The sequence below is a fragment of the Trachurus japonicus genome, chromosome 7 (assembly GCF_045865225.1).
Source record: "Trachurus japonicus isolate A0001 chromosome 7, Traja_1.0".
NCBI lineage: Eukaryota > Metazoa > Chordata > Actinopteri > Carangiformes > Carangidae > Trachurus > Trachurus japonicus.
The window spans coordinates 11,196,307-11,211,632 of NC_140913.1; the positions used below are offsets into that span (position 1 = coordinate 11,196,307).

Sequence of the window (15,326 nt, forward strand, 5' to 3'; positions counted from 1 at the left end):
ATTTTGATTGTAATAAAAATAAAATAATGGACCCCCCCCCCCCATTTAAAAAACACTGTAAGGGAAGCACTGCTGCTGTGTTGAATATGGTGTCATATTGAACAACAAACAAACAAGCACCAAAACAGCAAGAAACAACTAAAATGCTTTGTACAGGGGCAGTGCGTGGTGCAGTGGGAAAAGCGACCGCCCCATGTAACCGGCCCCGGTTCGAATCCTGCGTCAGGTGGCCCTTTCCTGCATGTCATTCCCCCTCTCTCTGCCTCCTCATTTGCTGTGTATCTATACTGTGTGCTATCAAATGAAAGGCAAAAAGCCAAAAAATATACTTTAAAAAAATGCTTTGTACAAATTGAAGAGAGAAATTAAAATTATTTTCATTTCATAGTGTTGTGTTCTATATGACCACTTTTAGAATCATCAACACGTATGAGTGAGAGGGTACTCGTGGTATCGGGTAACATCAGCAGTCATTCACACTTTGTCATAATGCTGCAGCTAGGTGAATATACACCAATCATATGAATAATTATTGTGTGTGGAATTTGTCTCTGTGCCTGCATTTCTGTGATTGTATATTAATTTGTTTGTGTATTTTGGGATCTTTTTTTGTGTGCTGAAAAGTGAAGTCCGTCCAAGTCTGCAAACATTGTTTTGGTTTTGTGTGTGTGTGTGTGTGTGTGTGTGTGTGTGTGTGTGTGTGTGTGTGTGTGTGTGTGTGTGTGTGTGTGTGTGTGTGTGTGTGTGTAAATATTGTACCCTCTTCTCCAGTTGTGCCAACTGCTCCTTGTAGAAGGCATCCAGTGCTTTCAGCTGTGAGTCCTTTTTCTTTAGTTGCTGAACCTACAAGAGAAAACACATAGAGTGAGATAGAAATAATGTATACAGTGTGTAATGCTGTGTTTTCTCACTACAGCGTAGGCAAGCGGTGTTGTACAGTATTAGTCCTGTTTTTTCTTTGTTATTGTCCTGTTTTCACCCAATTTCAAGTCATCAGATTCATTTGAATTCCAGTGATAATTTATCTTAGAGTACTTCATACAATGTGACAGTGGTGCCCATCCTATGAGTTAGAGCTGGAAGTTAAGTCTGTGGAGCTTACAGATAATAATCAGGATGAGAGGGGCTGCTGTCTTCTTATTTAAAATGTTTGCTTAAACACTGTCCTCAATGTCACTTTAAACACAGAACTCTCACAGATGATTGTTTTTTTCCCAACACAGCTGCTCATCTTGTGAACCACAGATTCTCACGTCCATTCATGTTAGTAGAAATGCTCAAACTGTGAATCATGCAACATTGTTCATGTGGAAAAGACACCTTTAGCAAAACCAGACCCAGCAGCTCCCACCATGGAAGAGTGGAGGGGCTTTATCTATTATATATTCTTCATTTCATAAATATCTCACAGAGTGAGTTTGCTGATTAATATTTATATAATTTCTTGAACTTCCAATATATTATCACGACTTGACCTTAGCGTGACATACAGTAGGGAACACATTCAAAGACACCACAGGAAAGGCATTAGTGAATGTATTCATGTATCACAACAATCACATGCAACACAAAGACTTTTTAAGATGCTTTTACATTCATGCACAAACCAGCCTGCAGACCCAAAAACACAAGTGTCTGAGCAATCTCTCTCTCTCGACCATATGATGTTTGGTACAAAGAAAAGAAAATCCAAAATCCCTCAAAGAGCAAGCCCCAACCCTCTTTGAAAACCTTCCCTTTTCACCTGCCTCTCTTCACCAACCCTTTTATCCATCTATGGCAATCGATCTCCCCGTGCGCACTGTATGTTTGTGCCAGCGCAGAAAATCACGCCAGACCCCCAACTCCATGCAGATCATATGTTATTTTCAAGCAGAAATGAAGCAGTCAAGATGACAAACATAACTCATATGTGCACAAAAAACAAGCCCATGCCAAACAGGCTCACATTGTAAAGGCACATGCAAACACTGATTCAATTACAGCCAAAAATAAAAAACCATGCAAATGAGCGGCACTGGAGAAATGAAAATGAAAAGACAGAACAAAGAGGGACCATAGAGAGATGCATACAGAGGCGCATACTGGAAAAAGAAACTTTCTTCTTAGCTGTAATAAGTCTGTTTTGTCACACTAAGCATTGATCCAAAATTTTATTTAACATTTAATCTTCATCAAATTTAATCACTGACAGACTGGAGATTGCTGCAGTTAGAGGATGTTAAACTGTAGAAAAAAAGGAAAAACTAAGACCTCAGCTCACCTACCAGTGTTACCTCTACTATTGCCTTGGAGGTGCATCCTGCCCTGGACGATACCCCTCCAAAATAAAAAAATCTAAAAAACTACATATTTATATTTATGTGAACTCGTTTCAACTCAATGTGAGATTCTCTACTGTGTTTTACTGCCATTTACAGTCATGATTCTCTGCCCTCTTTCTGTGTGTGTGTGTGTGTGTCTGTGTGTCTGTGTGTGTGTGTGTGTGTGTGTGTGTGTGTGTCTGTGCATGTGTGTGTGTCTCTCAGCAGACGCACACAGAGTGGAGCCGGGTGGAGGAGAACGAGGTTGACAACTCGTTACATTAAGTGCAATAAAAGCTTTCCAACAAGTGTTATAAATCCCTCTAAAACCAAACGTCTGAATGTCAGGCCAATATATAATTTTTCAAACGCAGGCAGTCTGGCGACAGTGTCGAAGATGTTGCAGCTGCTGCTGGCAGGGAAGGAGAGTCCTGGCTAGAGGGAAGGCAAAATATATGGAAGGGAGGAGAAATGGAATGAAGAGACATGAAAAACTAAAGACAGAGATAATAAGAAAACAGAAAGAAGGGGCTTTCAATTTACCTCCTATTCAAATCAAATCAAACTTGGTGTTTTTCTCCAGAAGCTGCAATTTAGAGTTATTTCATTTTTTCAACGGTCAAGGATTTTTGGTATAAAAGAAAGTATTATGAATATTTCTAATCAGCACATTGATGGTTTCAGCTCGTTTTTTTTTGTGACGACGGTGAAATAAAACACGGAGGGTTAAGAAAGCAGCAGAACAGATGAAATGGGCGGAAGAGAAGGAATTTCAAAACTGTCACATAACTTACCATCTCCTCCATCTCTTCCGCGGACTACACGGGTTGGGAAATAGAATAGAAAGAGAAGAGGGTGTACAGAGACAAAGCAGGGTTAGGACAGAAAGATCAAGGAGGAGTGGGAGCTGTGAGCAGATACAGCTGCAATTAATCACAGATTTGATCAGATTAAAGTCCCTCAGAAACGTCCACTGCTGTGATCATCCGTAGCAAAGTGTACTCAATTTCACAAGGAACCCTGGATTTATAAAACCATGACTGAGTTGTGAACTTGTGACAGAATGAAAACTTTCAAGGAGTCAAATCAGTTGGTATCATTTGTCTACATTCAAGTTGGCTCCTTTGAAATGACAATTTCAAAGATTTCTCCCTTCTACAGGAAATGACAACATTTTGAAAAGATAGCATATATTCCATCAAGCGCATATCATCGATAAATCTGGTGACATGGTGCTGTCATAACGAACAAGGCCTGTTTGGTTTATATATTCTGCTCTTTTAGTTCAAGTGAAGCAATGGAACAAGCACAATAATAGATTATGTAATCATGTCAAAGTTTAACAGTATGTTAAAAGTACTGCATGTGTATAAAAGTGTATAAAATGCTGAAGGTCATCTTCAAAAATGTTTTAGAAAATACTGTTTCGAACGATACAAAGACGTTGAAATAAGAAGTTAGAAATTCTTCACACCTACTCCCTCCTCTTTACTGAAAACTCAAGAATCTATGAATAAAAAAATATTTGTAATTTCACAACTTGAACTGAAACAGGAATAAAAACTTCATAAATACAAACTTTGCCGTTACTTGACTTGTTAAATTAATGAGAAATCTTTGCACCAAGGAGTTCTAACTTCTGTAAAATATCAAACTTACCAGTTATCTTAAAACATTACATAATTTCAATATGACTCTCAGGTCACTTATGCATTACACTGTCCTCATGCGGTAAAGACTGCAGGTTAATTGCTTTTCTGACTCAATTCTCACTAGTCAGCCACTTGTGGTTATTGATGGACTCTCAGCAGCAGCTATTTTGGAATGTGTTGAAAATGAAAAGCTTTGCAGTTGTGCCATGCAAAACAAAATGGCAATTAGCCTGGATAAACAAGACTCCTCTGGTTTCTTTGCCAGTGAACTACACAGGAGCAGCATGTTAGCGCTGTCACAGCGGAGGATGTTTCCTCAGATTAGAAACTTGTTGCTCTGAGTCCAAGTATAGACATGAGGCAAACATCTTGCAAGTTCCTACTGTTTGAGCACATGTAATTCATAAAGCTTGCATGTCTTAATACCAGATGGGTGCACATTGGAAAACCGACGTCTAGAAAGAAAGTTTAAAATAATAACTACAAAGCACCTCTTTGTATCGCTATTTGACCTAAGCCAATGTACTAAATGTTTCACATCAAGCACACACCGCATATTAATGTCACTCGATCAGCATTATCACCGTTATTATCAGCATGAATTAGGTCTGACAAGCAGCGCTGCAGCGGTGAAAAAGCTGCACCCGTAAAAGAGAAACCGAGGTGAGGTGAGTCTAACATGCACGTACATACAGAGGGAGGAAGATTCATCATAATTATCAGGGCCGCTGAACGCCAAATCAAATCAGAGCCGATCGTCTGTGTTTCATAAACAGACCTTAACTGAGGAGAGACAAAGAGCAGGAGGGGTTCTGATGTGAGAGATACCTGCACCGTGAGCTGAAAAGCTGCAGCTGCTGCATGTTGATGCAAGTGAAAAGAGGAACCGGAGCTGTTCATGTGTTAATTTTATATGTTAGACAAGTATCTGTTTGGCAGGGATTAAGCAGAAACAGAATGGATTTAATTAAAAAAAACACAACTCTCCTTCCTATCTGTGCTTCTCTGTGTTGGTCCTGTTTTAATTTGCAGTCTGAGAAGAAACTGCGAGTGAATCAGATGACTCCTCTGGTGTCCCTCCAGGGACCCGCGAGTCTATGGTAGATAACAGCCAGCCAGGCGTGACTTTACACACAACACACCGCGCACACACACACACACACACACACAATGAGGATGGGGCTGGGGCTTCATGCTGTCTGTCTCTCTTTTGGGATACCTGGAAGAACCTGTCTGTGTCATTCATTTAGACTTTTTTTGTGTCTACTTATGTGTGTCAATGAGCCTGTTATTATGTCTTCCTGCTCCTGACTGTGTTTAAACTGACATTTAAATTGACATCAGCACTGCGTGAAACAAACACAGTCGCCTGATTTATTTCTATCTATCTTTGCTATGGCATCCCACCGTGCTGGTGCAAGAGGACTCCAGCTAAGTAAACACTGTCATGTGGTGGAAAAAAAAAAAAAAATCATTGCATTCTCCCAGTTGTTACACACAAGTTCACATTCATACAGTAGCTTCAAAGATAAACAGGTTGTTCTACAGTTAATCTCATAAATGTCACAATAGAAGATCCAATTCTGGCTGCCATTATTGCCTTAAAGAATTGAACTGAATTTTTCCACATTATATGAATGTGATATGTTGTTTGAAATATGCACTAAAATATCACAATGAGACCTTAACAGCTCACAAGCTGCAGTGACAATGACATACTGTACTGTATAGACCTTAGACAACCAATGAAGCATTGTTTGATATTAACCATATTAGAGGTGACTGACTGAGTTTCGTCCATTCACCCTATGGCTGAGCATATAAATATTTCTATGCTATATGATTTTTTTGTATCTTACTTTGAAGAATATGACCAAGATGTTTACAACGCCACGCTGTGTTTTGGTAGTAGTGTAGTTCTAGGAATCAGGTGTGTGTTTAGGGGTTGTGCTTTCTTATTCATAGTCAGATCATCCTGTCGTCACCCTGTAAAATTGCCAATAGCTGATATGTGACATGTTCAGTCTCTCTATCGACCTCTTCTGCTATGTTTAAATCATGGCAAGGCACCTACACAAAAATCAGCTGCTCAGAGTGTATCTGTGTGTGTGCAGGCATAGAGTTTGGAGGTTTGTGCACCTGATGCAGACATGAAACTAGGGTATGACAATTAATTCTGTTCGTCCATCACAGAGATCAATGTCTATCAACAAAACCCTGTATAGTAGGTGTATTATAGTCAGTCACAAACACAACACAGTCATGGCAGAAGCAGCGGACCCGAGCAGCTACTCTAATGCGGTGCAGTTGCGCACGAAAACGGCGTGCAGTCTCGGCGCAGCTACAATCGAACTCTGGTGCGGTTTGTTTGTTATGTGAACGCGGCCAGACCTCGATCCGTTCCCACTGCCCGGTGCACTCCACAAGTTTGAGCTGAAATCATTGTTAAAGTTTAGCATTACCTAGAGACGTCACAGAAATTGGATAATCTGCCAGTGGTGCAGCTTTGGACAGGCGTGAAAACAAACGTGTGTGAAAGCGAACCATAGGAGCTGAAAAATTAAAGAATGTATCATTTTCACTTCTGGCGCAAACCAAATCAACTCCAAAGGTCAGAGATATGGATAGTTTTGGCTTTGAAAACACACAGGAGTACTGAATGTTGGTGAAAATACCCCACAGATAGACTGTTTAAAGTAGACACACACAGAGACAACCACACATGCACACACAAGGCCAGTGGGTCTGTGCTAACATGCTAAACCAAACTGAAAAAACGTAGTCTGCCTCTTATCTACTTACTTTCCAATTGTTAGCATGTTAGCATACTGATGTTAGCATTCAGCTAAAAGCACTGACATGCCAGAACATAGCTTCACAGAGCTGCTAGCATGGCATTTCCCTTAAAGAAGGAAAACAAGCATCTCCAATGTCGGATGTTGTCAAAACATAAGAACTTAACAATTACAGAAGTGTTTAAATTGTGAAAAATTGGTTTAAATCAGCAAATGAATACAATTTAAGGAAATAACTAAAGAACATTACAAGACCATTTTCAATACAAAGCAAGAAAGCAAAGCACAGAGGTATCGATGTTCAATATCCAGTCTGACCCTGGAGCCAAGAGCATAGTCTCAAAATAAAACTTTAGCAAAAAAAAAGAAAGAAAGAAAAGAAAATTAATTCAAGTGGTTATCTTTTCCATTCACTAATGGCAAAGCAGCAGCATTAGCCTCAGACGTGATAGAGAAACAGTTTTTACCCCAAAGCTTCAAGAATGATGAACAAATCTAACAAACACACCCAAGTCATCTCAGGATTATCCCCCTACCAAATTAATCCCTAAACTGAGCGCCCGAGCTGTGGATTTGTTCATTTGGTAATGTCTGTTTTTAAGTCCTTTTTGATATCAGACTCACCATCGGCGCTTTGGCCGAGTGCACCGGTACACAAAAGGAATTCAATTTGGCAAGATGCTCAGCTGCAAAAACAGCGCAAAATGACCAGGAAAATGGCTGTGCTTTTAGATGTACATTAAAAAGAGTAGAAAGGCCAGCACTCTCAAAATGTCCTTTTGGTGTTTTAGTGAAGCAGGTGGTGAGGTACAAACGTTTCGACAAGAATAGTCTTCCCCAGTGTACAAAGAACCAGGAAATGCTTGACGTTTATTTTTATTTTTAAAACAGCAGTTTGATCACCACAAAGTATATCAGACTAATTTGTTCAGATCTACACACTTTACACTGCATTGTTGGTTGTTTGTGTTCAAGATTGTGTGAAACTCACGATGTTTCCTCCCATCTTTTGTCCTAATGCTGTGTGTCAAATTATTTTTCCTCTAACACTTTTTGAAGTTGTACTAAAAACATACAAAACGACTAAAATGAAAAACAAAAAAGATCTGATCTGGTTGAGAAGAAGGCAGAAAGTTCAAGACACAGAATGAAGACCGAATACACAGCAAATGTAAACAAGTGCAGAAAAATAGCTTCAGTTATTAAGAAGGTGCATAATTGAATACGGCAGCTGCTAGCCATGGGCTACATGGGAGATTGGCTTACAAACGTATTACTGTATATTCTTCCTGCCCAAGGCACCGTCTGCATATAAAATCAATTCAGTACACAGCTAGAAGTGTGAAGCATCTATTTAGAAGCTAGAGACAGAGGAAAAAATGTGCAAGAGCAAGTGATGGGAAAAATGAGTAGAAAATGATGAGGAAAAAAAAGAGGGGAGACGGGTTGAACAGTTAACAAATGGAGAAAAAAAATGACACTGTGAGAAAAAACTAAATCCTACCAAGACTGAGTGAGCAAGCAAGTTGTGCCTCTGTTGTGGAAACATCTCTGAAATCTAGCAGAGAGGTTTAGACAGCTCCCACTGTTTGTAATACAGCTTTGCTTGTTAGCTGGAGCTAAATGACAGCATCTAAAAGCTCCCATCACAGTGCCATGAGTCCGAACTTGAACATGCAGACCAAATGGACTGAAAGGGTCTGAGCCAGGCAAACAACCAATACAACCAAATTATCAACGGACACACACTGCCAACCACAGACACTAATAGTGTTGCCATGTGGGAAAAATACTCCCAGCACTGGGGACACTTTTTTACGCAGTAGTTACTACTCCCACCTGATGCTGGTATAGTACCTGTATTTCTACCTACAGAGATGAGAGGGACTTTCTGGGATGTTGATGAGTCGAAACTGGTTTATAACAGTTATCACAAACCTGTTGGAAACATTTTTATGTCACATACTGTAGGTTGCAGGACAGAACAGAAAAAAACTCTCCTACAGTTAACTCTATATGTACCAGTAAAAAGAGCTAGCGGATGCACAGTGTTTGTTTTAAACAGGAATAAGATATAGCGCTGTGATGGTAATCTTCTATTAATATTCTATTTTTTAGGGCTGACCTCCAAAAGTCGACTATTCGACGATTCGATTCGGAGGGGTCTGATTCGACTATGAACCTCATAGTCGAATCTAGAGTGCCTATAGAGAGAGAGTGGCGCCACCTCCGTTCACTGCAATGGTTCAGTTTTTTCACAGCAATGCTAACCGCCGCTCAATGTATTCCAATGGAGCAGCTGGTCGGAGCAGCACTTGTTCAAGGTAAAATGTTTAAAAAATGGCATTTTCATATCAGTAGTGCATCTGAATTAAATCGACATGAGTAATTAAGTATGTTGGCGGATTATCCCCGTCTAGATTTGAATATTTAGAGAATATTAACAGATAAAAGTTTAGGCTAGCACTCTGGCTAACGATAGCAACACATGCAACAGGCTGCTAAATGTAATTCTGTTCTCTAAATATAACTTAATCCAACGCTGTCAATTGTCAGACTAGTAGCGAGGTTAATGTATAGGGAGTGTGATTGCAGTTAAACATAAAATTAATATCATTGAGGCTGCGGAAAGATGGGTGAAGTTTATGATATGAGGACTGGACTGCTGTCTCAAACATGGGAAAATGTTCTGATTTGCTAATTTATTTGTTAAACCACTGACTGATTAAAATACACATCTAGCCATGGCATGTTCTCAAGTAATCATACTAAACATTATATAAACTATTGGTCATATTATTTGATACACCTGTGCAACATCATGCAGTGCAGTATACCAGCTGTGCCATAAATTCTGCTTTCATAAATTTTATACATGTTCAGTTTTTGTTGACATCAGAAAAGTAGTGTTCATTGTACTTTATGTTATTTGTTGAGATCATTGTGTGTTGGACTGCATTATCTCAACAATTGTTGCTCATATTTTGCCTTCAAGTATTTTAATGGAGAGGAACACTGTTGAATGTAATGCACCCCAGCACAGCAGCATCCACTATGACTCCCGTAAATAAACAGCAACTAGTGACTAGTGATCACCTTTTTGACTATGTCAGCTATAACTAGAAATATATATTTTTATAAATGAAGAATGTATGGGCCAGAACAATATATAGTTAATCAATAATCATAGACATTGATGCTGTACATCAGGAGAACTGACGAGTAAGGACCAATGATCTTATAGCTCAGGAGTGATGATGACAAGGATGTAACATGTCTCTTATGTGTTAACTGTTTCACCAGATGTGGGACAACAGCCATGAAGAAGAAATGCCTGTCTGGTGTTGCTGGATGTGTCACCTATGTTTTATTCGACCCCAAAGGATTTCCACATGGCCTGCTTAGGGCTACCCATGTCGGTGGTGACATTTATTACATGTAGCCCAATGGATTCTGCCCTCTGTTGTCGTTGCTACTGTTTTAGGAGCTGTGATTCTGTGATTCTTCTTGCATTGTTTTTTCCTGTTCTGCTCTGTTAATTAAAAAAATATTAAACTTCCCAGTGGCGTGGTATTTGAAAGTGTGTGAAAGAGCAAATAGTTTGAATGTGATTACCTCACATTTTTTTGTTGTTGAAATCTAGGTGTTTAAATTGCTCCTTCTGACTTTAGCCAGCCATGCTTTTCTCCTGTCCCTGTGTTTGGGGAAGCCATACATGTGCAGGCCTTTCTCCAAGCGACTGGAGCATCCCCGTGCAGCACAGCATACCATGGTGAAGACTATATTCAAGGACAACACAGCGGAAAGGACGCAAACAGCTTGACATGCTGATCTGTTTGACTTCTGTAGATCTGTTTTTAAGGAATTTATTGTGATATTAAGTGCACTGGGTAAAACATGACTGTTTTATTATGCATCACTGAGTACAGTAAGTTTGGGATAAGTATACAGTTAACAAATAGTGATAAAATTCCATATATTTGCAATGAATTAAAATTAAACTTTAATTTATTTGCCATGGATTTTCTATTAGAGTTATCATCATAATGCTGTTGTGTAGTCAATTGTCAAATCATAGTCACTTGTTACTCTGCCTCAACCAAGTCTGAAAGTAAAAAAAAGAGGAAATATTACCGTTTTATTGCTATCAACAACAGTAAGGGTTTAGTCAAGTTAACAGAGTTCAAAGCAACACAAGCATAGCCTAATAAGAAGAATAGTTAACAAATAGTGATAGAATTACGTGTATTTACAATGAATTCAAATCAAATTTTAGCATTTGCATGGATTTCCTATTTGAACACATCATTATGCAGTTGTGAGTCCAGACATGTTGTCAGTGACCTGTCAGTTTGCCTCATTCAAGTCTGAAAGTTTGATAAAAACAGAGAAAATGCTACGATTTTATTGCTGTTGATGACTGTAGGGGTTAAGTAAACTTAACTTAAAAGTAATTAACACAAGCATATAAATACCGCAAAACAAAGCATTTATTGACCGTTATTTAGCAATTATCGGGGTTTTCCTATTGCTTTCAATTGCCCGCCAAGCACTTCCGGGAACTTTCTGAGGCTACATGGACCACGTGATCGGCCAGCATTTTGAACTTCCGTTGTCGCCACTCTCTCTCTATAGGCACTCTGGTCGAATCCAGAGCGATAGATATAACAGAGTGGCGACAGCCTTTGATGTCGCCGCCAGCGCGGTCACGTGGTTCATGTAGCTCCCAATAGTTCCAAACGAGGCTGCCGCTGTCATGTTATTCTATGGGACAGACAGCACTGAGCTTGCTTTTGGACGGTAAATATTAAAAAATAAACCGTACAAAGGTATATTTACAACTGTTACTGAATTACTGTATGTACATCAATGTCAGTTTTCAAACAAAAGGCAAAATCTTCTTGCTTCAAGGTTTTATTTGTCACTCTAAAGTGACTTTTCAGAAAAAGATTAGCCTGCCCTACAGTAAAAATTGCATAAGAAGAGGAGTAAAGCAATATATTAAGCGGGAATATATATATTTAAGCATAAAATATGTTCAATCAAACCCACACAGTTTGAAACAACGTTCAAAACACACACAGCCAGTATCACAACTAAATATAAAGCCCGCCAGCTTAATGCTAACGTATAATGCAAAACCTCATAGACGGGCTAACAGAAATTAGCATCGATATCGCCATTTTGCGGCAACCGAGCCACAGCAGTAAAGCTGCCAAAACCTGGCTTTAGCGCTGTCAACACGTCACAGTTTTAATATTTTGTTCATGCAAGAAAGTCACCGTTTAATCAAGAGTCTGTGGTCAGTTCATAACGTTTGTTAGGAACTTGCACCTCTTGCATCTCTTTGAAGAGATTAATGTTGGTCTCATTGATGAAATTTAACAACTGTGGCAGTGGCATTAGTTTGTTTGAATGAAAAGTGAGCAGGGCTGCTTCTGGGCTACGGACTGAAATCACCACAGTTACGTAAATAAATAAATGTTTTTCAATGAACCGATCAGTCTAATAATTTTTATTTTTTTAAGTCAACATGGTTACTGTACTTGGGAAAGATTATTACCACTTTATGACTTAAAATTGGTCGGTATTTCGTCAACGTAGCTCAGTAGTTTCTTGCTGTGCAGCCATAGAAACAGACGTGGTCCAGCGCCGCGGGAGGAATGTTTGGAACTATTGAGGGCTCCATAACCCGGAAGTCGGCCCGCCATTTTTTACAACGGAGTCCTATGGGAGTGTCGCCACTCTGTTATATCTATCGCTCTGGTCGAATCTAACCAAGACCATACCATTCTGACTATATGGGGGTGCCCACGGCTGCTGAGCATAAATTGTTACATAGAATGTCTTTTTTCGTTATAAAAAGACTATTTTGATACAAAATCTGCCTACTTTCTGTTAAAGCAGATAACAGCGGCACGGCCGTTTCGGCTAATGCTGTGTTCAAGGCAGGCTTTTGAAACCGTAAGTTACAGCTTCAAGTCACAACTACGACTTGGTAGCGTTCCAGGTAACCCGTAGCTCGTGTTTTTACCGTCCTGTTGTCTGTGAAAGTTCCCTATAACGGCCACTCGTAACTTCCGACCCGTGAACTCGTACCAGATCGAACTGGTATGACTTCACAGGAAGGAAAAACACAAAGTACGAGTTTCCTTGAACGCACCATGAGTTAGCAGCCCCCGCCCTTGTCAGGCATCAATTGGTCCTCGTGCTACGTCACCACATTCACGCGCATCCCTTGGCTGCACACACAGCCCTTCATGCCGTTCTCTCCCCTCATTGGATAACACTTGTATCCCACAAGGAAAATTTTCTCCTCGGGTTACAGCAGAGCAGAGTGACGGAGAGACTCGTGTTTAGGCTGAAATACTTCATGTAAGTGATTGCTGACGGAAAATAGGACTATTTAGGACTTATATTAACAAAAACATTCCACTGATATCTGCTTTAATAAAGAGTTCAAAATTATGTGTGCGTTTAAACGGTAGTCTTAGCTTCTTACTGCGTATTAATAAATCACCCACTGCAGTTGCACAATCAAATGAGCGGAGGTTTTTTTTTTTTTTCAAATGAGCGGAGGTGAGCAGTAGGACCGTCAAAGTCACGGTACTCAGAAGTCACTGCAGAACACTCACTGAGTGGCAAAAAGACGAGGGGCAGAGCCGCCAAAGTTTAAAATCAAGGAAGTCTGACAGTCTAACTTTGTCAGCATTTATCATGCATGACCTGACAGAACAGCAAAACATTGTGAGGATACATCTGACTTTGACCGAGTTACATTCAAGAACCTGCTTTCAATCACGGAAAATAAATTAACTCCAGCGGTGATTTTTTTTTTCGATGGATCAGCTGTGTTTACCGTTTCATGTGTTAATAGTTCTGATGGTTAGACAGTTGAATTAGTCCCTAACACATCCTAAAGTTTGACATGTCAGAGTTTTTCAGAAGAGGAACTTGTTTTTTTTCCGACTTCCGAGTTGTAATGAACGCACCATAAGTGTCGGGAGTCACAGCTGTAATCTCGTCCCTCTGCAGCCTGTCTGTCTCTCTGCCGGTGCCGCGGTCACACTGTGTGTGTTACAGGATTGATTAACGTAATGTACGGATTGTCGAGTCCTTCTGACCTCCGTTTGTTTTGATACTACATGTTTTACCCGGTTTCTCTGTGTCCACGACCACCGCTATCCTTCATCACGTTGAGGGATGTTTGATTTGCCACTCACAGTCCGACCAAAAGGAGCGTTGTCCAGGGCAACGTAACATAAACGCATACCCTGGGTCACAATGGGTACAAAAAATCATCCAAAGTGTGGAAAATAAATAAAGGTATTTGTTTTACACCTACCATATTTTTGGGGTGTTTTAGCTCTTTTGTTTGAAACGGGAAAAAGTCGCAAATTTGCTGCTATCTTAAAAAAAAAAAAAAAAAGGTTCGACGATCAGTCGACTACGGCAAAATCTGACGAATCAGATTCGACTATGAAAATCCTTAGTCGAAAACAGCCCTACAGTATTTTTATTGCTTAGTTCTCTCACTTCATATTGGTTATGCAATGTCATTTCTATCTTTATTTATGATATCTGTAGTTAGTTATGATCTGCAGTGTCTCTATACTCATGAAAAGTAGACGACTCTACTGGGTGAGTTGTTTGGTTGTTTTTGCATTATGTCCACTATGTTGCAGGATTGATTGAATGTTATGAAATAAAAACTGCAAGTCAGAAAAAAATAGAAACGGCTATGGTTATGATCCTGACATGATATGAACTTGCAAAAGTTGAACATATTATCAACTATTTGCTTAACAGGTGTCAGAAAATACTTCACATCAGTACAAATACAGTCCACTCTGGCTACTTTTAGGCTGTTGATTTTGATTGATATTGATTTTAAGGCATTTGCTCAAACCTCCACTGCACTCTTTCATTTCTGGACCACAAGCCTAGAACAAACATGTCTGTCCACTTTTCTACTGATTTCAGACAGTAAGGTCAATATGCACAAATAGGAATAGATGTTTCCATAACCTAGAAACCAGGTCATCATCTCAGAATTCCTTACTATGGAGAAAAAGAAAAAAAAAGTGAAATAAAACCACTCTGAGTTTTGTCATAATTTTCAATGAGGTCTTTGTGACTCTGTCAGTAAAGCAGCAGCAGGACTAATCCATAGAGGGCATCACCCTCATCATTATCACTGTCTAACAGCTGGTTCAAATGTTCTTGCTGTGTAATATTAAAATACTAAACGATTCTTAAATCGGGGGGGGCATTTAAAGCGATGACTTGCTCTACATTGAGACATGTTATTGAAATGATGTGAGAGAAGTCAGTGAGAAGTGTGGTACTGCCTCAGTGCTGCTCTCTGGCCATTCTTTGTGTCATCTTTGCCAGTTGGCTGCAGCTGTCTACATGTCACGGTGCCAGTTGTGAGATGGGGTGGACCAAACGCCCACACTGAGATGTTGGTGTCGATCTGCTGCCAAGAGAAGTCTGATACAGTTCATCAGTTGTGAGGAGCCACCACCACCACAACAGGATTAGGTGAAAAGGATGGTGTGGATGAATTTAAAATA

At 39.7% G+C, this 15,326-nt stretch overlaps 1 protein-coding gene across 2 annotated transcripts in view; it reads right to left on the reverse strand.

Annotated features, from left to right (window-relative positions):
• LOC146984217 (MICOS complex subunit mic25a-like) overlaps window positions 1-15,326 on the reverse strand; it is a 91,518-nt gene that overhangs the window by 57,548 nt on the left and 18,644 nt on the right. The window contains exons 5-6 of one of the 2 annotated variants that reach the window (XM_085781170.1): window positions 3,098-3,121; window positions 760-843 (exon numbers count right to left, since the gene is read on the reverse strand). In XM_085781170.1, the coding sequence (XP_085637296.1) occupies window positions 760-843; window positions 3,098-3,121 (108 nt within the window). The remainder of the gene's footprint in view (window positions 1-759; window positions 844-3,097; window positions 3,122-15,326) is intronic. The other variant, XM_085781171.1, reaches the window with a different exon arrangement.